Source organism: Giraffa tippelskirchi, chromosome 11 (assembly GCF_054371585.1).
Source record: "Giraffa tippelskirchi isolate mGirTip1 chromosome 11, T2T-mGirTip1v1.2.pri, whole genome shotgun sequence".
Taxonomy (NCBI): Eukaryota; Metazoa; Chordata; class Mammalia; order Artiodactyla; family Giraffidae; genus Giraffa; species Giraffa tippelskirchi.
In genome coordinates this window covers 33,442,856-33,468,116 of record NC_137285.1, presented here as the reverse complement: position 1 = coordinate 33,468,116, position 25,261 = coordinate 33,442,856, and the positions used below count along the sequence as shown (strand labels likewise).

The 25,261-nt window shown below is 37.3% G+C and overlaps 1 protein-coding gene across 5 annotated transcripts in view; it reads left to right on the top strand.

Moving 5' to 3' along the window:
* The window catches only part of FSTL5 (follistatin like 5), a 780,511-nt gene that overhangs the window by 595,968 nt on the left and 159,282 nt on the right, over positions 1–25,261 (top strand). For all 5 annotated transcript variants that reach the window (XM_081538294.1, XM_081538299.1, XM_081538297.1 and 2 more), the window contains exon 8: positions 4,463–4,583. In XM_081538294.1, the coding sequence (XP_081394420.1) occupies positions 4,463–4,583 (121 nt within the window). The remainder of the gene's footprint in view (positions 1–4,462; positions 4,584–25,261) is intronic.

Genomic DNA, 25,261 nt, shown 5'->3' with positions numbered 1-25,261 from the left:
TCACTTATCAGCAAACAGTGAGAGTTTTACTTCTTTTTCAATCTGGATTCCTTTTATTTCTTTTTCTTCTCTGATTTCTGTGGTTAGGGAATCTAGAACTATGTTAAATAATAGTGGCAAAAGTGGCACCCTGATCTTGTTCCTGATCTTAGAGGAAATGCTTTTGGGTTCTCAACATTGAGGATAATGTTTGCTGTGGGTTTGTGGTATATGGTCTTTATTATGTAAAGGTATGTTGACGGGAGAAATATCAATAACCTCAGATATGTAGATGACACCACCCTTATAGTAGAAAGCAAAGAACTAAAGAACCTCTTGATGTAAGTGGAAGAGGAGAGTGAAAAAGTTGGCTTAAAACTCAACATTCACAGAATAAGAGACACAGATGCATAGAACAATTTTATGGACTCTGAGGGAGAAGGTGAGGGTGGGACGTTCTGGGAGAATAGCATTGAAACATGTATATTATCATATGTGAAACAGAACACCATTCCATGTTCGATGCATGAGACAAAGGCTCAGGGCCAGGGCAATGGGATGACCCAGAGGGATGGGATGGGGAGGGAGGTGGGTGGGGTTTCCAGGAAGGGGAACACATGTAAACCCATGGCTGATTCATGTCAATGTATGGCAAAAACTATTACAATATTGTAAAGTAATTAGCCCCCAACTAAAATAAATAAATTTATAAAAAAAAAAAAAGATGATCAATGAAAAAAAAACAAAAACAAAAAACTCAACATTCAGAAAACTAAGATCATGGCATCTGGTCACATCACTTCATGGCAAATAGATGGGGAAACTGGGAACAGTGAGAGAGTTTATTTTTTGGGCTCCAAAATCAGTGCAGATGGTGACTGCAGCCATGAAATTAAAAGACGCTTACTCCTTGGAAGGAAAGTTATGACCGACCTAGACAGCATATTTAAATACAGAGACATTACTTTGCCAGCAAAGGTCCATCTAGTCAAGGCTATGGTTTTTCCAGTAGTCATGTATGGATGTGACAGTTGGACTATAAAGAAAGCTGAGCCCTGAAGAATTGATGCTTTGGAACTGTGGTGTTTGAGAAGACTCTTGAGAGTCCCTTGGACTGCAAGGAGATCCAACCAGTCCATCCTAAAGGAGATCATTCCTGGGTGTTCATTGGAAGGACTGATGTTGAAGCTGAAACTCCAATACTTTGGCCACCTCATGCAAAGCACTGACTCATTGGAAAAGACCCTGATGCTGGGAAAGATTGAAGGCAGGAAAATAAGTGAACAGAGGATGAGATGGATGGATGGCATCACCAACTCAATGGAGATGCATTTGAGTAGGCTCTGGGAGTTGGTGATGGACAGGGAAGCCTGGTGTGCTGTAGTCTATGGGGTCACAAAGAGTCGGACATGACTGATCGACTGAACTGAACTGATGTTACTTCTACATCTACTTTGTGGAGTTTTGGTGTTTTTTTGTTTTATTTTGTTTATCATAAATGTGTGTTGAATATTGTCAAAAAGCTTTCTCTGCATCTTTTGGGATAATCATATGTTTTTATATTTCAATTTGTTAATATGGTATTTCACATTGATCGGTTTGTGTATATTGAGGAATCCTTGCATCCCTGGGATAAAGCCTGCTTGATCATGATGTATGATCCTTTTATTGTTGCATTCTATTTGCTAGTATTTTTTCAAGATTTTTGCATCTATATTCATCAGTGCTATTAACCTGTAATATTCTTTTTTTTTTTGTAATATCTTGACTGGTTTTGTTATCAGGGTGATAGTGGTTTTATAGAATGAGTTTGGGAGTGTTCCTCCTTCTGCAATATTTTGGAAGAGTTTGAGGACAGGTTTTAGTTCTTTGCTAAATATTTGATAGAATTAATCTGTTAAGATATCTGGCCCTTGGCTTTTGTTTGTCGGAAGTTTTTTGATTATAGTTTCTGTTTCCATTCTTGTGGTTAGTCTGCTCATATTTTCTATTTCTTTCCATTTTAGTTTTGAAAAGTTATGCTTTTTAAGAATTTGTCCATTTCTTCCAGATTGTCCATTTTATTGGCACATAGTTGCTTATAGTAGTCTCATGAGTCTTTGATTTTGCATTTTCTGTTATAACTTCTTTTTCATTTCTAATTTTACTGATTTGAGTCTTCTCCCTTTTGTTATTGATGAGTCTGGCTAATGGTTGGTCAATTTGTTTATCTTCTTAAAGAACCAGCTTTTAGATTTATTGATCTTTGCTACTCTCCTTCATTTCATTTCCATTTATTTCTGCTCTGACCTTTATATTTTCTATTTTTTGGTATGCCACTGTTATTTTATTTTATTTTTTTTATTAGTTTATTCTTTTCTTCTTCTAATTTTGTTTTTTCTTTGTTGTTGTTGTTGCTGCTGTTGTTTTTCTTCTTATGTTTCTAGTTGGTTTATGTGTAAGATTAGGTTGTTTGTTTGTTTTCTCTTGGTTCTTGAAATAGGCTTGTATTGCTATAAACTCCCTCTTAACACATCTTTTAGTGCATCCCATAGGTTTTGTGTTGTGTTTTCATCGTCCTTTGTTTCTAGGTATTTTTGGATTTTTTTGATTTCTTCAGTGACCTGTTGGTTATTCAGAAATGTATTCTTTAGCCTCCATGTGTTTGCATTTTCTACATTTTTTTTTCCGGTAGGTGATATTTAATCTTATAGTGTTGTGGTCAGAAAAGTTACTTGAAATGATTTCAATTTTTTAAAACTAACCATGGCATGATTCTACTCTTTTTGGATAAAATATCCTATAGATATCAATTAGGTCCAACTGATTAAATGTGTCATTTAATTCTTGTGTTTCCTGATTAATTGTCTGTCTCAATGATCTACCCATTTGTATGAGTGGAGTGATCAAGTCCCCACTATTATTGTTCTACTGTCAGTTCCCCCTTTAATAGTTGTTAGCATTTGCCTTATGTATTGTGTTGCTCCTATGTTGGGTGTGTATATATTTGTAATTTTTATATCTTCTTGGGTTAATCCCTTGGTCATTATGTAGTGTCCAATGCTCTATTTCTGTTTTGCATTATGCCGTGAATGCTTCTGCAAGCATTACAAACCTGTCTGAACCTTCACTCTGCCTGTGCAGGGCCTCAAGCTCAGATAGAGATGAGAAATTATGTATGCTCTCTTACTCCTAAAATGTAAAGAAAGTCTACATTTTCTAGTTGTACACATAGTCTTCTTGCACATTTCTGTGGGCTTGTAGATTCCTGGGAATATGCAGATCTTTTCAAACCCCTTTGTGAACACCTTCCTGTTTTCATTTTTAAGAGTTTTTATTTTCTTGTTATCTCCAATGCATATCTCTGCCATAGGAAGATGTAATGTTATACAAATGCTGTTGTTTCTCTTCAAAAACTAGCATTAGGGCAGGACTATTTACAGAGACTCAGCTCCAAGTCTTGCTCACAGAAAAGGTCATTAAAATGGAAATATTCAGGGAGCTGCTACATAGGTTAGATTGTGATGATTTTCTGAGGATGGGATCTTGGAGGAGTTTTAAATAGGTTCTTCCCCAATCTGAGGTCTGTGGGGATGATGATTTTCACTGCTAGTCAAATCACAAAGTTGGTGGTCCAAGGCTTCTATGCAGCTGTGAAGAGAGGGAAACTATCAGCCTCGCTGTTCTTGCTGAGAGGCAGCCACTTTTTCCAGTAAGTGCTCTGTGGGCTGGTTCAAGCCTTTGTCTATTTCCATAGTTCTGAAAATTTTGATTGAGATTATTTTGTCAGTATATTCATTGCTTTTATGAAAACAAAGTTTTTTTGGTCTTTACTCTTTCAGAGGTGTTTCTTGAATTTGATTTTGACAAGCAATGCAAGATTATCAGTTCTTTTTTAATGATTACACATTTCCTCATAAATTTGAAAGGCCACAGTCATTTTTGTCTAAGGTACTGATTGTTCCCAGGAGGCTTGAAAAAGTTGTGATCTATTCATATGGCTATAAATTCCATCTTTGAGACCACACTGCTTTAATATTTTTTCCTGGGTAAATATATAATTAAAAGGTATAAAAATTACAAATGTGAAGAATGTAGTTTAGAGCTGTTTATTTATAAATAAGAAAAAACATTGTATGCCCTTATTAATTAAAACATAAGCTGAATTGGAATAAATATGTAAAAATTCAGTTATTTACATAAGCTCATATATTTCAAATAAATACTAAGAAGTTATACATTAAAAAAAAAAAACTTAACTTGAGACAAATAATTATAGCCCATAAAGTCTTCCAAGTTTATTGAACTAACTAACCACTAACAGTGGTCATTTTGATAATTTAAATATATTAATTTACTTTTTCTTGAGTGCACATTTTAAAAATGTGAACTGATAAAATATATTTTAAGGACAAATGGCTAGCACATTTTAAAAATGTGAACTGATAAAATATATTTTAAGGACAAATGGCTAATTCTATTTAATTTTGCCTTTTTTCTATAGGACTTTGGAGATGATGGGTCCTTGTATGTAACCAAAGTCACCACAACTCACATGGGGAATTACACCTGCTATGCAGAGGGCTATGAAAACATCTATCAGACTCACATCTTCCAAGTGAATGGTAAGAAATGTGTAGTTGTTTTAATCGTTTTTTCTTCAGTACATATTCAAGGACCATCCCAAATGACCAAGAAAGGCCAATACTTTGGCCACATGATAGGAAGAACTGACTCATTGGAAAAGACCCTGATGCTGGGAAAGATTGAAGGCGGGAGGAGAAGGGGACGACAGAGGATGAGATGGTTGGATGGCATCACTGACTCAATGGACATAAGTTTGAGTAAACTCCAGGAGTTGATGATAGACAGGGAGGCCTGGTGTGCTGCAGTCCATGGGGACGCAAAGAGTTGGACACGCCTGAGCAACTGAACTGAACTGAGTTTTATAATTTCAATAATCAATTTAATTGCTCTGAGCATTGACCAAGCAGGCTGATAGCAAATATATTTTATTTATGACTTAATCCAGATTTTATTTTGTTGAATATATGATATAGAATTGCATATATGATTCATTAATACACACTAATTAATAGCAAGGTGGCTGGTGTGATTGGTATGAATTAAGAGGAGACTGGCAGGAATGACATTGGAGAGATAGCCTGCAGGCAGATCACATGAATCCCTGTACATAATTAAGAAATTGGATTCCTGTTCTTATTATAGCCAGAATATTATTATATTATACTATATTATTATATTAATCATTTATTATTTGAAATGGCATGTACTGATTTGTTTTAAAATGATTGGAAGCACTGATTTCTGTTTTCTTTTTTTTTTAATTAGTAGTCTAGAGGTTAGATAAATGTGGCTTAAGATTGAGTATTAATGATGAAGAGGTAAAAAGTGGTCAGGTTGGGGATATATTTTGAAAGTAGATTTGAAGAATGGCTTGTGAATATGAGAAGAGGAGAGCTTTAAAAAGAATGAACCCAAGGAATTTGAAGGAAGCATTTAGATCTATGGTCATAACGTCAACTGCAATGGAGAAGAAGCATATTTGGAGACTGAGTAAGATTAATGTTTTTGTTTTTTGTTTGTTTGTTTTGACAAGTTAACTTCTATACAATTATCCAGATGGAAGTCAAGTATGCAATTTCGTATGTAAGTCTGAAGATCAGAGTGACAACACAGAGTTGAACGTTTTGATAATATCAGTGTGCACAGACTGGATTTAAAGTAATAAATTGGAGCTTGATGAAGTCATCTTAGGATAAGTATAGTTGGATTTGAAGTCAGAGAACTGAGCCTTGGAGCTGAGGTTAACAACTGGAGAAACGAAGAGTTAGAATGAGCACGCTGTGTAGGAAAAATATGTCCTGGAAATCAAGAAAATATTGGAAAAAAAAGTTTGAAAAGGTTAGGGAGCTTATGGTTTCATTACCAGATTGTCTTATAGACATCACTCCTGCTGCTTTGGTTGGGGACTGTTCGTTTCCTGGTCTGCTAAAGCAGGCTATGGTTTTTCCAGTAGTCATGTATGGATATGACAGTTGGACTATAAAGAAAGCTGAGCGCCGAAGATTGATGCTTTTGAACTGTGATGTTGGAGAAGACTCTTGAGAGTCCCTTGCACTGCAAGAAGATCCAACCAGTCCATCCTAAAGGAGATCATTCCTGGGTGTTCGTTGGAAGGACTGATGTTGAAGCTGAAACTCCAATACTTTGGCCACCTCATGCGAAGAGTTGACTCACTGGAAAAGACCCTAAGTTCTGGGAAGGATTGGGGGCAGGAGGAGAAGCGGATGACAGAGGATGAGATGGTTGGATGGCATCACCGACTCGATGGACGTGGGTTTGGGTAAACTCCGGGAGTTGGTGATGGACAGGGAGGCCTGGCATGCTGCGATTCATGGGGTCGCAAAGAGTCGAACACGACTGAGCAACTGAACTGAACTGAACTGAAAGCAGAAAATAAAACCAAACTTGAGATTGACAAGTGAAAGTGAAGTTGCTCAGTCGTGTCTGACTCTTTGCGACCCCATGGACGGTAGCCCACCAGGCTCCTCCGTCCATGGGATTTTCCAGGCAAGAGTACCGAGATTGAGATTGACAAAGCACAGGCTTTATTCAGTGGCCAAAGAATGGAAAAGTAGGAACTAAGTTCACAGATCAACTTCCTGCTTGCCTGATGTAAAGAATTTAATTTTAAAGAGTAAAGACAAAGGAAGGAGGGCTGAGGTGAATGATGAGGAAGCATTTGCATTAGTCTACCAGGGAAGGGAGAGTAGGGTGACACCCCCTTTTATACTTTTTTGACCCTTAGTTTTGGGTCATGACCACTGATAAATGTGTCATTTAATTTGTTAATAAAATCAGTGTATAATAAGACTCAGGGTCTGTGGGAAGTCACATTTGTTGCTATGTTGGTCCAAGCTTTTTCCATTTGTTTTTTGTTTGTTTGTAACATCCTTTCTTACCTATGGACCCTTTAACTTAAAGATTTATGTTAACTCTTTCTAAAGCTAGAGGTGGGTGGATTTTGACCAAAGACTTGGAATAACTCTGGCAATAGTTTGACAGAAGCAGATTTAGACCTTGGTTTCTGGTACAAACCCAGTTGTCAACTAGAAATGCGTTAAGGCTTAGAAATGGACTTTCAAGGAAACCAGTGAAGAAAGCAGACAGGATATAAAGGAAGTGAAACATGCTTGTTCCCAGTGGTCTCAGATGTTTAGAGTAGGACATTCAGAGATAGCAACCATCCTGGAGGACACACAGTCTTGGGAAGTCAGGACAAGTGTGTGGGGGGATATTTGCTATGTGGGTGCTGCATCCATAGTGAAGTTGTTGTAGCAAGTTTGGCTGTTGCCTCCCTCTTTGTTGTAATTTTTACTGGCTAGTAGATGAATTGTCAAGACTGATGCATTGTGCTTTTTTTGTTTTGAGCATATATATATATGTTAGGGAGAAACATTCTCCAATTTTGTTCTTGGCTAACCATTCATTCCCTGGTGGCTCAGTGGAAAAGAATCCACCTGCCAATGCAGGAGACGTGGGTTTCATCCCTGGGTTGGGAAGATCCCCTGGAGGAGGAAATGGCAAACCAGGCCAGTATTCTTGCCTGGAAAATCCCATGGAGAAAGGAACCTGGCAGGATACAGTCCATGGGGTTGCCAAAGAGTCGGACAAGTCTTAGCAACTGAGCAACAGCACTAAATAATCTCTTTTATCTCATCCTCACTTTCAGTCCTTGTTTATCTAGTCGAAGTAGCAGCTGTGTAAGAACTCTTGCTAGTTTGTTGAGCAGTAAATGGTGCATGTTCTAAGTGCATCAGGATAACAGGAAAAAGTAGCAAAAATATAGAACTGAAGTTTCACCAGCACCCTCTAGAAGTTTGATTTAAAATCTTCATTTTGATAAGCTTCTCAAGTAATTGTGATGTAAAGCATGAGAACTATTGCAAATGGCTGCTCTTTCAAGTGCCTGCTTCCCATTCACATCTGATGTAGGTTTGTACATAACTCCCTTATTTGCCATGCTCAAGCTGGGAAGCCCAGGAAGAAGGTTTTGAGCCAAACTGCAGGCATTTGTGTCATAGATGTGCCCTGAGAGGTTCTGGGGAAATGAAGTGTTCCGATTTCATCCCTCCTGTGGATGAACTATTTACTCTGATCTCAGATTTTTTCTGAAGATGGAATATAAGAATAAAGGAATAATAAGGTCTCAGAGACACTGTGAATTTTCTGCCATTATCAGGCTTAGCATTACAAATTCAATATTAGCAGGGATTACCTTGATTGAGCACTAATGTATTCCTTGTACCGGGAACAAAGATTCCTAAGCTTGGGACTAAAACTAGTCTCTTCCTATTTTCTCCTACTACACTTAAACTGCTTTGAAATTCTTGGTATAAATGTTTTCATGAAAGGATGGGGTTTTCAAAGAGAAGCAATGATATTACATGGATTGAAAGGGAACAGAGAGAGAACTGTGCCTTAACTGGAAAGTGGTGTAGGATTAGGAGAAGGAGTTTTATAAAAAAATTGCAGATGTGATTATCTTTTATGTTGATGTGAGTAATCCAATAAAAAATTAAAAGCTCATATCAGAGAAAAAGAGGAAAATTGTAGTAATCAATTGTTTTATAAGTTGATATAATCTAGTACACAAATGGAAGAGTTGTTCTTTGAAAGATTGGCAGTTGATCTCTTTAAACCAGGAGGAAGACACTGGGAAGATGCTCAGGGAGGGCGCATGAGAAAATCTTCTTTGCGTTGCTTGGATTATTTCATGACAAGAGGGATACCAGCTATTGAGGATGCAGAGTTGAGAGCTTTAGTGCTTTGAGGAGAAGAGAGGTGTGTAGGAAGGACAATGAAAATAACAGTATGTAGTTGGCATGTTGTTCAGATCTTTGGGTATCCTTGAGATGATAAATATCAATATGTTTTTCTTCTGCTGTGGTTGGTTGTGCATTTGCAATCATAGAGAGAAGAGATTTGGATTTAACCAACATTTTATTTTGTCAGGTGAGTAGGTGGGAGAGAGACAGGTACTAGAAATTTAAGTAAGTTGTTAAAGAATGATTATAGTGATGGACCACAGAATAAATGATAAGATAAGGAAGTGATAGGTAAGAAAATAGGTGAGAACATGAGAAATGAGAAACAAATTGAAAAATTAACTGGGATATCCACCTTGGTCAAATACTACTAGTACAGGGTACAAGAGAGAAAGAAATGTAAAACCTTCACTCAGAACGTCTTTTGAAGGTATTTGGCAATTTCTGTCTATTAAAAATACACTTCTTTAGGTCAAGCATATATAAAGGAGTATATGGACCATTAAAATTTGATAGGTGTTTAGACGACCCAGATATTTAGATCTAACTTTCAAGTTCTGGCCTTAGCTGAGAGGGGAAAAAATGAAGTGTAGCCTACCATTAGTTCATCAAATTCAACCACAACTGACTAAGAAAAAAAAAAAAAAACACCTTGTTTTACTGCATTTTTATCAACTAGGGAAGCCAATAAGTGTATTTCAAGGATCATTTTTTCATATTTAAGCTTATTTGAATAAGTACAAAAAGCTGGGTAGAAAATGTCTTATGCATGTATTGGTAATAGATTATCTTCAGCAGCTGTAACAGACACGCCAAATAACAGGGGCCTGAAGGAGATACCAATGTGCTTTTCTTATGCGTAAAAGAAGTCCAGATGAAGTGGTTCAGGATTGCAGTTCCACAAGGTCATCACCACTCTCTGCTTCCCCTGCCTGCGCTTAGCATGTTGTTTCCTTGCTCAGTGTTTCCAAATGGAGGTGAAAATTCTAGCCATCATTTTCACATTTCAAGAAGGAAAAAGGAAGCAAGAGGAAGGAGAATAGTGCCTGACACAGAGAGCCCACTTTTAAAGGAAATTTAAAGAGAGTGCCAATAATATTTGTTTTGGCTCTCTAAATATAGAGATTGAAAAAGATGTTTCTTTGACATTGGGGTTTTGTCATTCACAACAATGAAGTGTTCAATTATTTAAAAGGAAGGAAGGAAGGTGAGAATAAATACTGAGTAGGTAACTAGTCCTGTTTATCACAAAGTATTCTGGTATGTCAAAATATTATGCAAAAAAATAATAGAATAACACTTTATAATAAAATATTTAGAAATGATAAGACTAGTTAAAAATAACAGCCCACAAGTGATTTGCTAAAATGTAATTTGTCTCTTTTCTTGATGTTTCCCTTTTCTTTATTTTATATTTATATTTGGCATAATAACTTTAAATGTATGATTTGTGTATAAGTAAATATAGTAAAATTGAGGTCACTCAGAACAGTTATAAGCCAATAAAAAAACAATGGTTGAGAAGGAACTGCGACATTGAAAAATACAATGAACATGCAAGAAAATGCAAATTAGTTAGACAAATAGCACATTTATGGACCCAATAAATCTCTGAAACTAGTTTAACTCATTTTGCATTCTCCATCCACCTTTTAGAAAAGGTTAAAAAGAACTTTAGAAAATCAGATTTCCATAGGAAATTTAACATATCTTAACAGTTTGTCAATTAGTAATAAAAATAAAATATATTATCGATTACCATAAAAACCTCTGCAAATACCACAAGTCACTGGAATTTGTTAAAGAGTGTTTTTGAAGTGCAAAGTCTATTTAAATATCCCAGGGTGCAGGCTAAATAAAAGTCTATCAATAGCCCTTTTTCTTTTCAAACAATACAAAATTAGATTATTGAAATATGAGTGCTTCTGTGTCCTTGCCAGAAGAAACATTATGTATAAATCAAAGGAGCTTGACTCTACCAGTGGAATTCATTTCATGCTTTTCTTTTTCTTTTTACATAAAGCAAATCATCTTTAGATCTCCAGCTTAGGATACAGAATGTATCAAATTTTAAATGTCACTTGGTGTTTACACTACCCTCTGGGCAGAAGGCTCGTCCATATTCAAAATAGACCCATATGCATGCAGTTATTTCTTTCTCGTTTATTGTTGAAGACTTCACACATAATATCAAATGGATATTTTTCTACTCGTGTCAGAAACTTCTGCAAAAAACTGCTGGCTTTATAGAATGTTTATGTAGAACGCCTCTATTTTTCTTCTTCAGAGTTTGGAAACAACACTTGGAGTTAGTTATATAGATATCAAAGCATTACCTTCATTACTGATAAAGCTTTGTAGATAAAGCAGCTTAAGTCTGGAGCAACAGTGGCCTGCTTTTTCTTGTGCTATGAAATTGAATTTTCTTACCCAGTCTCAGGGAGCCTTCCAGCTAAGTTTTAGCAAGGACAAAGCAAAGATGGGAATAAAACCTGCTTGTGAGTAGTAAGGTCCAAAAAGCAGGAAGCAAAAGGCTAAGTTCTTCCTCTCTCTTCCTCCCACTGTGAGTTATCAGAGGATGATGAGAGAGAGGTTTTGAGAGTTACACTGGCTCAGTTATTTTCTAACTATGGTTCCTGGGAAAGCAGCACAGACAACTTATTTTATTTTTAATATTAAAAAAAAATTACTTAAATGTAGTTGATTTTCATTTTTGTGTTACTTTCAGGTGTATAGCAAAGTGATTTAGTTATACATAACACATGTGAAAGTGAAAGTCACTCAGCCATGTCCAACTCTTTGCAACCCCATGGACTATATGGTCCATGGAATTCTCTAAGCCAGAATGCTGAAGTGGGTAGCCTTTCCCTTCTCCAGAGGATATTCCCAACCCAGGGATCGAACCCATGTCTCCCACATTGCAGGTGGATTCTTTACCAGCTAAGCCACAAGGGAAGCCCATATGTGTGTGTGTGTGTGTGTGTGTGTGTGTGTGTGTGTATCTATTTATCTATCTATATACACATATTTGATATATGATATGTATATATCATACATATATTATATATATATCATATATATATATTCTTTTTTAAAAATTTTCCCATTAAAGTTATTACCAGATATTAAATATAGTTCCACATGCTATACAGTAGGACATTGATATTTATCTATTTTATACAGAGTAGTGTGCATCTGGTAGGGTTTCTGGTGGTTCAGATGGTAAAGAATCTGCCTGCAACGCAGGAGACCGTGGTTCCATTGCTGGGTTGGGAAGATTCCCTGGAAAAAGGAATAACTACCCACTCCAGTATTCTTCCCAGGAGAATTCCAAAGACAGAGGAGCCTGGAGGGTTGCAGTCCATGGAGTTGCAGAGTTGGACATGACTGAGCAATTAACACTTAACAGTGGTATGCATCTGTTAATCCCAAACTACTAATTTATCTCTCTCCCCCCCTTTCCCCCTTGGTACCCATATGTTTGTTTTCAATGTCTGTGAGTCTATTTTTATTTCGTAAATAAGTTTATTAATATAGTTTTTTAAAATGCACATTCTCAGGGTGCACTCATACTACTGAATGCCCTGGTCATGAGGTAAGAGGACTTGCGTCAAACAAACCCTCCTGATGCCAGTTGGAGAACTACTGCTGCAACAATTTGATTCCCCAGAGACATGTGATGCAGGGGTGTGTATCCTTCCTCAGAGTTTCCAGCTTTGTTCTCCTAATTTTGACTTGAAAATAAGCAAATAGGGAGTGGCTGTTTCTTCAAGGGTTGAGATCAGGCATACATCAAGTCAGTCTGCCCCTGAATTTTGATGATTGGTTCCAAACCTCACTCCCTGTCCTCAGGTATGGTGGACATCCCCTGACAGCTGGTCGTGCAGGAATCTGTCTTTCTTCCATTCTCTTTAGTTAGGTCTTTACCTGACACAAGAAGTTTATCAACTGCACTTAGTGCATCCCAGGTGTACCAGGCATTGAATGTCCTGAGGTACAGTCCTTAACCAGTGGGGAACACGAGCTGATGAGTAGGAAGCCCAGCTTCTAGCTCTTTAGTGCAAAGATTCTCAGGTGCCTTGTACGTGATTTCTCAGAGGGTCGGCACTGGAAATGAGCCTTTTTGGTGCTGTTTTTCTTTCCTCTACCTTATTTTCCCTAATCTTTAACTTGTGCTTTCTGGGGTCATTTCCCAGATTAACTGTCTGACCTAAGTACTATTCTCAGATCGGTTCTTGGGCATGCTCATACCTAAGGATGTCCTTCAGTATTCTTGCCTGGAGAATTCCATGACAGAGGAACCTGGGAGGCTACATTCTATGGGGTTGCAGAGTCAGACACAACTGAGCAACGGTCACTCACTCACTAGCCTAATGACCATTGCTGCCTTTTTGTAGCATCCCTGAGAATTACTGGTGGACACTATATGTTTGCTTTCAGAAGGCTTTGAAATATGGTAGGACAGTATGTTGGGCTTCCCCAGGTGGCTCAGTGGTAAAGAATTTGCCTGCCATGTGGGAGACGTAGGAGAGCTGAGTTAGATCCCTGGGTCAGGGAGATCCCCTGGAGGAGGGCATGGGAACCTACCCCAGTATTCTTGTCTGAAAAACCCCATGGACAGAGGAGTCTGGTTGGATACAGTCCATGGGGTCACAAAGAGTCAGACATGATTGAAGTAGCTGAGCATGGCAGGACAGTACATTAAGCCATTAATTCCAAAGCTTAAAGATTTTTTTCTATTTCCCATGCTTCATTATGTCTAGTTATACTGTTCAATAGGGCTCTTCGGAGCTTCTGCAATTAGATTAAATCATGATATCAAGATACTCCAATTATGCAATAGTGAGAGCGTGGAGATGTTCAAATTTTAATATGTAATCTAATTATTAAATTCCCAGAGAGAAATAATACTTCAAAGATTAAAGTTTCAAAGAAATTAGTCCAAAGTAATTAATATCCAAAATTATATTCTTATACCCTTGTGACATAAAGTCTAAAGAAAGTCTGAAAGCTTTAAGAATGTGTAGTATCTAAAGAAGCAGGTCCCTCCCTAATTTCTCATTTTGTTTCCCTTCAGTGAAAGAGTTTTTGAAGTTTATAGTTTTGGGAGAACGTCAACATCTCTATCCTGGGATAATTCTCACTGGATTTAACTGTTCTCTCATGCTATTTGTTTTCAAATGGTTACATCAGTTCCTTTTTTTTTTTTTCATTATTTTCTTATATTCTGCCTTCTGTTGGAGTACATATCTTTTAGATTTTTGTTTTTTATCTCAAATTATTTATTAACTTGTTCTGGATTTTCCTGGTAGCTCAGTGGTAAAGAATCTGCCTGTAATGCAAGAACTACAGGAGTTGAGGGTTTGATCCTTCAGCTGGGAAGATCCCCTGGAGAAGGAAATGGCAACCCAGTTCATTATTCTTGCCTGGGAATTCCCATAGACAGAGGAGGCTGGTGAGCTACGGTCCATGGGCTTGCAGAGTCAGACTTGATTAGTGACTAAACAACCACCAAAAAAAAAAAAACCAACATTAACTTATCAGCTGTAGCTCTTTTTTCATTTTTAAGGTGTAACTGAAATGTCTGTTCTCAACATACAGATTTAATGTACTGCTATCTATCTTCACATATTTTACCACTTTACATAAAATATAAGAACTTTAACACAGTATGCTGATCTCTCTCCTTTCAGTTCAATGTGGTAACATTGTCAAACATTTTACTTCTACATATGTTATAAACCTCACAATACATTGTATTATTTTTTGCTCTAAATAGTCAAATGTATTTCAAAAAATTAAAAGAAAAATAAAAACAGACATTTACGTGTATCCTTCCTAATTCCCCTCATTCTTTCACTTAAGTCCAAATTTCTGAACCTTCCTTTAGCCTACTAAAACATCATTTAGCAATGTAAAAATTCAAGTCTGTCCCTGATACTTTTTCTCAGCCATTTTGTTTAAAGACATTTTCATTTTTTCTTCATTAAATAATGATTTTTACTGGGTATTGAATTAAGGGCAGTTTTCCTTTTTGTTTTCTTTCAACATTTTTCACATGTTATTCCATTGCTTTCAGACTTGCATGATATCTAATAAGATTTTCAGTTCTAGTCCTTTTTTTCCCCATTTCTCTGGATGTGTTTATCCCCATTGTGTTCATGTTTTTCTTTAAATCTTTCAGTATTTCCATACCAGATTGTTTTACCTCTTTTGCTAATTTCGTCATCTATGAAATTGTGTGTGTCTGTTGACTAATATTTTTCTTGCATGTGAGTCAAATTTTCTCTCTTCTTCTCATGTCTGTTGAAATATTTTTAAATTGGTTGATAAAAACCATTGAGAGAGATTTGCTGGAGTCTTTTGAGAAGTATTGAATTTTGTTTTGACATTAATTTACCATAAATCAGTTTTGTATTTTAGAATTTTTTTAACTCTATTTGAGTATTTATAGGTTAGAATTTATTACATTATCTTTCTAAGATATATTGTTTCTGGAGTCTATTTAAGGTTTCCAGTCTGGTTTTTCAGTTAGGTCTCTCAGGTCCACAAAACTACTTTGTGTAGTTTTGTTCTATGCATTGGACCAAAGTCCCCAACCACCCCTATTCAGATTACTATAGCTCTTTCTCAATATCTTTCTCTACTTTTCGGTATTCTCTCCTACAAATTCCAACTGCCAAGCTTTCTTGAATTTCACAATCTTTATCTTTAATTCATTGTGACCTTTCAATTCCCCTCCTCATCCTCAATATCAACCAAATGCTTGATAACTGTGGCATTACATGTGTGCTAAGTCACTTCAGTATCTGACCCTATGTGACTCTGTGGATTGTAGCCTCCCAGGCTCCACTGTCCATGCGATTCTCCAGGCAAGAATACTGGAGTGGGTTGCCATGCCCTTCGCCAAGAATCTTGCCAACCCAGGGATTGAACCCACATCTCTCATGTCTCCTACATTGGCAGGTGGGTTCTTCACCACTAGCATCACCTGGGAAGCCCAAGGCATTATATAGCTCATCACATTTTTTTTTTCTTTTTGTCTTATTTCAGGTATCACAGTCTTCTGCTGCTGATTTCCAGTATTTGATAACTGTTGTGTCCTATTTATTCTATTTATCTAAGGCAGAGGATCTTCCATCTTATAAAAATCATTTTAAAGCACGAGAGATTGTATTAGTTAAAGGAAAGTTTCTCATGATCCTCATTTGTAACAGTTCTGAAAGTTAGTGGATATGATTAATGTGGGCACCATCAATAAAATATCAAATAAATTTAGAAATTACAAGGAATTTCTACTTTATTCTCAGAGTTCAGTACTTAATTCTGCTAAAAAAAAATGGGAGGTACTCAGTAGTATATGAAGAAAGAAGAATGACCCCCCAAAATGGTTTTGCTTGGCATAATATGTCTCTTTCTATATCAACCACTCAAGGTTAAAAATCTTATATTTAATTGATCAAAACCATAGTTAAACAGATTAATTTTGTCACTATATGTGAGTTGTTATCTACCAAATAACTCTCTTTAGTTTTCTTTAATAATGAAAGCTCACTTTTAGCAAGCCTAAGGCAACCTACAAAATCTACCTTTCCATTTCTCTTTGAAGCTAAATGTTTCCCTGTAACAAAGTTTTGGCCAATAGAGTGTGAGGGTAACTAGTGCATTTAGTACCTGAATTGCGACCATAAGAGGAAAGATATGTGCCTTCCCTTCGTTTTTTCCTGTTTCTATTTTTTTTGGAATATGGGTCTGATGATGGTAACTGGAGGATCTATTTTTAATTTTGAGAAAGAAAGTTATGCTTTGAAGTTAGCAGAATAATAAAAATAGAAGGTGCCTGAATATGGAGAGCTAAAAGTGTCCTCACAGAAGCTATGCACATCCTAATCCTTGGAACATGTGAATGCTACTTTATATGGCAAAGGCAACCTGCGTAGGTGATTAATGTTCTCAAGATAAGGATATGATTCTGGTAGGCTCTAAGTGTAAATATCCGGGTCCCCATATAGGAGAAGCAAGAAAGTCAAAGAAGAAATTAGGAGATGTGATGACAGAAGCAAGACGTTGGAGTGATTTGAACAATTAGTAATAGACCAAGGATTGTAGGTAACCTAAGAAGCCAGAAATTGCAAGAATGTGGAGTTTCCCCTAGAGTCTCCAAAATGAACCAACCCTGCTGGCACCTTAGTAAAACTTATTTTTGATTGCTGGCCTTCAAAATGTAAGAAAATAAATTTAGGTTGCTTAATATGTTACAGCAGGAATAAGAAGCAAATGCATTGGGTATGCAATGAGAACAAGTCCCCCAGTCATTATCTGGCTGCCTACAAGTCTAATATCTTGTTTTAGCCAAGGTATTGGGTTCTGTGTTAAAATAGCTTAATCCATAGCTACACTATGAAGCCACCATACCACTTTATGATCACATATCAGGATTTATATCTTACTTAAGCCACTGACTGTGTGGTTTCTCTGTTATTCTAGTAGTTTAACCAATATCTAACTTTATTTATCATGCTGATTTCTCATTTCTACTGCAGTCCAGTTCAGTTGTGGGTCTACAGGGGGCTGTGTTTCATGCAGTCATCTGGTGACCCAGGATTGGTCCCTCTGAAGCCCGTAAAATCATATAAGAGAGTGCTACTGAATGTCCTTGATCCAGTCGGTGAACTGTTTGTTACCTGGGCCTGGTCATGAGGTAAAATACAGCAATTATGAGTAAGCTTCAACATTTGTATAGTTAATTCATATTGCACCATCACCTATGAAAGGGATCTTATCTTCTGGTAACTGTAGAAATTGAAGGGGAGCGGGTGGATATCTCCACACTGCAAATAGTCTTAGAATCATTTTCTTCAAGCATTGGCGAGACCACATGTGAAGGACTGTGGAGGAGATTTTTTACGAGTAGGACTTGTGGTATCAGATAGTGTTTTTGCCTGCTTAGCAAAACACACAATTAGTGTGTTCGACATAAAGAAGTCTGAGAAAGGTAAGGTGGCTCTGTGCTCAAAAAGAAGAGGGAATATAGTTAGTGTACATTGAGCCTGATTTTGCCACAAGAGCCCAGTGTTCATAAACTTTCTGGGAGAAAGTTCAGTCCATGCAGACTGATAGCACTCTCAGAAAACAGTTAAGGCAATCATATTTTCCTGGGGAAATTTGGACCCAGTGCCATGATGGAATTACTCGCACTTGTGAAACTAGGTCCCTAGAGATTACACCAAACCCCCATGCTTTTTTACCTGGCATATATCTTCTACCTGATTCTGAAACAGAAAATGAGATTAACGTTTCTAGAGACTGTGCTTTTGGGGCCGCTGCAAAGCTAAACTTCCCATGAACTCCACAATATTTCATACCCTCAGTATGAAAGTTTCTAGATCCTGTGCTGTATTAATTTCTGCTACATTTCCTCCTGGTTCTAATACTCTCTTGCTCTTAGTTGTTCCATTATTTCTTTCAGGAAGAAGAAGCCACTTCATTTGGCTTTTTCTTTTTTTGTTTTGTAAGGCAGTGTGGCAGAAACAAGGGTCTTCCTTCTTTTTTACTGCTCTCTGCTTTCTGGTCCACACATATTTGTTCTCATGGATTTCTCTATATGTAGTCCTATGGGATTTGTCACAGTGAGAGATTTGAAAATATTACATCTAGATCTGCCAAAAGCATTTATAGATCAAGCAAAAGTTTTCCACATTTTCCTTACTGATTTGAGTAATCCCACCCAGGGGCAATTCTTCCATTAGAATGATATCTAACCTATGCCCAGACATGATCCATCATTATCTTGCCTGCTGCTGCTGCTGCTGCTAAGTCGCTTCAGTCGTGTCCGACTCTGTGTGACCCCATAGACGGCAGCCCACCATGCTCCGCCATCCCTGGGATTCTCCAGGCAAGAACACTGGAGTGGGTTGCCATTTCCTCCTCCAATGCATGAAAGTGAAAAGCGAAAGTGAAGTCGCTCAGTCGTGTCCGACTCTTAGCGACCCCCTGGACTGTAGCCTACCAGGCTCCTCCGTCCATGGGATTTTCCAGGCAAGAGTACTGGAGTGGGGTGCCATTGCCTTATCCTTATCTTGCCTAGAGTCCTTTAACTATGTTTCATCTTGGCTGCCCTTTCCCTCAGAGTCCTAATTCCAAACACTGCCAGATCATGAGTCCTTAGGTACAGAGGACAACTTCATGACCACCTGCAATAGCGGTCGCTTTGGAATACATCCCGGGATACCAGGAGAAATTTTTACTGTTCATCTGTCTTTCTAACGTATTTTACACAATTTGTACAAACACTTGATAGAAATTTATAGCCTGTTATTCTTACACTTGAATAACTATTACTAAAATTATTATTCCTATTTTTGTGTATATCCAACTTCATAGTTATGAGTTAAGTCGCACCCTTCCTCTGCTTAAAATTCTACATTGACTCCTAATGTCACTCAGATTAAAAGCCAGTCTCTTGAAAGACCATTAAAACCATAAGTTTCCTGATTTTGTAGTATCTTCCTATCTTGTTCACCTCTCCCTTGCAAACTCCACTCTAGCCGCTCTTAGGTCCACTGCTTTTCTTTTCTTTAATATAACCAGTTTGCAGGCATCTGTTCCCTAAACCTGAAGATATTTAGCCAAATGCCAACAAGACTGTTTCAACCACTTTAAACTCTTTAGTTAAATGTCCTTTTCTCAACAAAGACTTATTCAAACTACACAGTTTAAGATTAGGACTAATCCCCATCTTCCCACATGTTTGGTCCCTCTTAATTTTATTTATGGATAGCACTATTACTTTCTAATAAGATGTATATATCCTAGAACAGTATTAACACTGTTTATTTCCTCATTGGGAGAAGGCGATGGCACCCCACTCCAGTTCTCTTGCCTGGAAAATCCCATGGACAGAGGAGCCTGGTAGGCTGCAGTCCATGGGGTCACTAAGAGTCGACTTCACTTTCACTTTGCCCTTTCATGCACTGGAGAAGGAAATGGCAACCCACTCCAGTGTTCTTGCCTGGAGAATCCCAGGGATGGGGAAGCCTGGTGGGCTGCCATCTATGGGTTCGCACAGAATCGGACACGACTGAAGCGACTTAGCAGCAGCAGCATTTCCTCATTATGTCAACATCTTTGAAATAGTGATACATTCTATAATATATGGGTATAAAAACAAAGTGTCTATCAACTAGCAACATTTCCTTCTTTGTTAATGATACATAAATAGTAGCATCTTAAATTTAATTAAATAAGGTCAATATTTACCTAATAAGTTTATAGTTCAGTTTTGGCCTTCCTTCACTAGAGGAGATTTACTCTCTTTCTCTTGTTCTCTCTCTCTTTTTCTGCTTTCACATGCCTTGCACAGTGCCTTGAACATAGTTATGACCCAATAAATATTTCCTGAATAAATGCATATTGATAAATGAATAATTGTTTCTGATTAGTTCCTGATTGTGGATTCCTTTGAAGAGTCTGCCTAGCTTGCTCTCTGAGATCTTCCCAGTCTCCTCTGGTGTCAGATTGCTGGAGACTACCAATCATTTTATTAAATAGACAACTAAAAAATTTCCTCATTTTCTAATTATATCTGTTATAAGAGAACCATGATGTGTGTGTGCATGTATGTGCATGTTTGTGTGTACATGCCTGTGTGTGTTTGTATGCATGTGTGTGTGTGTGTGTGTGTACTGAATTTAAGATCTAATTTTCCTTTTCATATCTGGTGGCTTCTCTGTCCTCTAAGCTGTTCTCCTAAGTAAATCTCTCTCTCCATGTTAATCAATTTCTTCCTTTATTTTTGTCACGCGAGTGTGTGCTCCTTGGTTCGTGTCACGTCACAACAAAGATTTGGAGTGACGGACATTAGAGCCCTCGGCGGGTCATGGCTCTCGGGTCTTGGACAGACCATGTTATAGCTCTTAGACAAACCAGTGTTACAGCTCTATTTTATTTAGATAATACCAGGAAAATCCATCCATGAATCATAAGGGCCTGCCTACCATAGACCCAAAAACACGAAGAGAAGAACGCCCCAGCATGTGGGAGAGAAAAAGGGAGAGAGAGTGCTTTGGCTCCGCTTTTTATATGTTTTTTTCCCTCCCCCTGAGCCTGCCCTATGTAAATTAGGCATAGCCAGGAGTGCTGTTTTACCTAAAGTTCTCACTCCAGTCCTTGGACCTTCCTTTGTTCCATTTCCTTTCTTTTAGCCACCGCCATTTTGGACTCCTGTTTCCTATCTAACTACCTAACAGTTTTGCTTTCAATTTCTACTAATCTTGTCCTGATGAATCATTAAAGTAAGTATTTTAAACCATGTCAGGTCCTCCTTGACAAACTGAGCAAACTTCATTCTTAGATACATTAAAGATATGGAACTTTAACTGCTATTTAGTGTTTTAGTTTTTAAAGTTCTGAGTTTTGTTTTGTTTTTCCTGTCCAGCTTTTGAGATTTATTTACTTAAAATAGGGTACTTTTTTCCTTTGTATTTCTTTGTTAGTGTATTATTTTTCTTTGATTGAAGACAGATTGTAGACCTCTGCAATCTGAAGTCATGACCAGCATTTACATAAATAAGGAAACCAGAGTACTTGTTTGGTTTTGAACAAGCCCTTCCTTACAGAAGCTCTCATTTGTAAATAGAGGCAGTTAGTGGAATTGGGGCAGTTTAGTACTGCCAACCTAGGGCTCCTTACTAATAACATAAAGCAATACCTTACACTTAGTACTTTGTAACACTAATGGAAATTAACTGCCTAATCATTAAGGAAAAAATTCCATTAAAATGCTGCCTACCAACTTGGTTGAGAAACATAATAAAAGTCACTTGCTGATCCTTAAAAAGCACCTACCTTGCTTCAATTGTGATTGAAATTTCAGAGAAAGTACACCTCTGCCATTCAAAGTTCAACCATGACAGCCTTTACACAGGGCAACCTGACTCCCAAGACCTGTGTTTGTGTGACTGAGGTCTCCTGCATAAACACAGCTAATCACTCAAGGACAAAAGTCATTCAAAGGGGTCAAATCCAAAGAGTTCATACATTGAAAGCTTAAGACCTAAGGCTACCTGCTGAGGCTACAGCATATAGAAACCATCTTTTGTACCAATATTTATTTATTTATTTTTTTAAACAGCTCCAAGGCATATACTATGAGACCTAAGTTATCCGCTGGAGCCATTTTAAATCTGTAATCCTTCCTCAGGTGATTTTGTCAATCACAGGAACCTGGGGAATTTCTCAAGGTTTCCCAGATCATCCAATTTTGGGCATTTAGAAGATCCATAAACAGCACCATTCTGGATCTCAGAAGAGAAACGAGGCTGAGGCTACTGATGATCTCCTATGAACAAAAGACCAGAACAAATCCAGGATGTGAGAAGGGATGGGCTGATTGTGCCCAGTAATTCTCAAAACACCAAGCAGATGCTTTGTCCTCTTCCAGCTTGGGGGCTTAGTAAGGGCAGAGGATAGATATAGCCATCTCTACATGAATCAGAGATGTGTGCAGTCTTCTGTTAATTGGAGCAAATCTCTTGGGTAGATGACTCATTCTCAGATACCATTGTTTTGTATTCACTTATGATTGACTCAGCTCTAAATTCATTCCACCAGAATTCTTTTATAGTATAAGTCAGCATGCTTATATACCTTTAGGTATAAATGAGTGTACTATCTTGTTTTTCATATTGCAAAATTATTTTTCTTCATAAAACTTCAACCTGATTATATCTACATGCATATTTAAATTAGTCTGACAGGGTTTACTGGACTAGTTTTCAGGGGTTGATAGAAGTGATATTTCATAGACTACATTTGTGTGTACAAGGACTGGGTAATGTTACAAAACATTCCTGAGGTGGCCAGCTCTTAAAGAACTTCATAATGACTAATTAATGTAATGACACTTGTATAACAAGTGTGTCGAAAGAAGGTTAATGTGATAATGAGGTTTATTTGATCTTAAAGATTTAGCATGAGGGCACTCTCAAGATAGTTTAATTAGGTTTTAAGCACCTTTTGCAATTTGGATGTGTAAATGCTAATCCATATGTTCTAAAAATAAAATTTACTTCATTTAAATTAAGGAATGTATCTAATTTTTCCTCTGTGTTGTTTTACTCTCGCTGGTGATGGTGTTCTCGAGTTTTTCACTTAATGTATATTATTTATAATTTTTTTCTTCTGTATTATCCTTAAATTCTGCTCACTGCAAAATAGTACAACATTTTAAAATTGCAAAACAACAGTCTTGACAAATCATGACATGATTCTTAATTAATCCTAAACTTATTTAGCATAATTTGTTGTATCATCCAATATATCAGTTAATTTTATTTCACCATCTGATACTATATGATATATTTTTAAACTTGATCAAATGGAGATAATATTTTAGAAATTAATTTAACAATAAAATAGAATATCATTTTTCATTCATTCATTCACAGCAATAATTCAGTCAATAGTATTCTGTTTTCTGCTGCCCTGGAGAGTATAGAATCATATATTCACATTCTGTATATAGGCTTTCATGAGTTCTCCAAATTAATACACTTTTCTGTTTTGTTTATATTTATGAGTGATTATTATAATTTATTTACAGAATTTTTACTCCTCATTCCTTTTTAAATACAGTTTCCTCTGTAGTGTATTATTAGTCTTAAAGCCATTAAGGAGTTACAGTGTGAGTGAGTCTCTTGTTTTCTCTGGCTGATGTAAGTCAGATCCTTTTCAAAGGTTCAGATCATGTTCTATGTTTTACATGAAGGTAGGAAATGGCAACCCACTCCAGTATTCTTGCCTGGAAAATCCCATGGACAGAGGAACCTGACATGCTACAGTTCATGGGGTCTCAGAGTTGCACATGACTAGGCGACTGAACAACAATAATGATCTGTGAACACTGAAGTGCACAATAATCAATTCCACCTCAGGCATCCTGCAGTTTTAGATACTGTTTTCATTAGAAATAATTAATTGGACCTTCATACCACCCTTCCTTTAGATTTTTAATGTTTATGAAGTGTTATAATGATATGGCCAAGAAAAATGGGTATATTTCATAACTCATTGCTTTCTCCCTAAGCTTGATTTTGTATTTTGCAAAGAGTAAATAGTAAACACATATTTATTTTCTATTCTCTTTACTGAACTGGAAAGTTTTTTGCTATACTAAAGTAAATAATGAACTAAATGGTTTGTGAACTGGTGAGTTGGCCACTCTGCATTGTAATAATGGGATTTGTGCCTCAATTTATGCCACCCTCACAATGATGAAATCAGCAACTGTACTAATCTCACAGCAGGTTAGGTCACTAATGAAAAACTCCGGTGGCATAAGCAAGGACATAGCTCCTACCCATACAGCATTTTCACATGTGAGGTGTTAAGCAAATCCAAAAAGTTGTATGTAAAAAAAAAAATTAAAAAAAGGTTGCATGCAAAGCAAGGACTGTTTCAAAGCAGGCCAAGGAGACATCTGGTTTGCTTAAATTTTCTTTTAATAATAGTGTTGCCGCTCACATCGGAGAAGGCAATGGCATCCCACTCCAGTACTCTTGCCTGGAAAATGCCATGGACAGAGGAGCCTGGTAGGCTGCAGTCCACGGGGTCTCGAAGAGTCGGACACGACTGAGTGACTTCAGTTTCACTTTTCACTTGCATGCATCGGAGAAGGAAATGGCAACCAACTCCATTGTTCTTGCCTGGAGAATCCCAGGGACGGGGGAGCCTGGTGGGCTGCCATCTATGGGGTCACACAGAGTTGGACATGGCTAAAGCGACTAAGCAGCAGCAGCAGCCGCTCACATAGATGAATAATGATAAATGAGAGGGAGAAAGTTGTGGCCCTGCAAATAGTATTTGTTTTCTCAAAAACCTGCATATCTATTTTTAGATGTATTTATTGACATTTTATTAAGTATAAGGAAATTTCAATTTGGTGGCACTTACTAGGCAAGTATACATGTACAATTTTAATGCTACTAAAGACTCCATATTGGTAAAGTGCTAAAATATGTTGTTAATTATAATTTATATGATAAGGATGACAGACAAGAAATGCCAAAAGAAAATGAGAAATTAGTATGGGCTGGGAGGCTCTGATTATTTTATTGTTAATAAGACAGTGTGAGAAGCTCTTCTGGCTTCTATCTCCAAATTTCCAGTTAACAAAAATTAGTTTAGATAAACTTTGCCTGAAGGTAATTAGAAACTTTGCTCTACAGTGTACTGGCAACCACAACAGTTACATATAAGTATCTGTTCAGTTCAGTCCCTTAGTCTTGTCTGACTCTTTGGGACCCCATGGACTGCAGCACATCAGGCCTCCCTATCCATAACCAACCCCTGGAGTTTACTCACACTCATGTCCATTGAGTTGGTGATGCCATCCAACCATCTCATCCTCTGTCATCCCCTTCTCCCACCTTCAATCTTTCCCAGCATCAGGG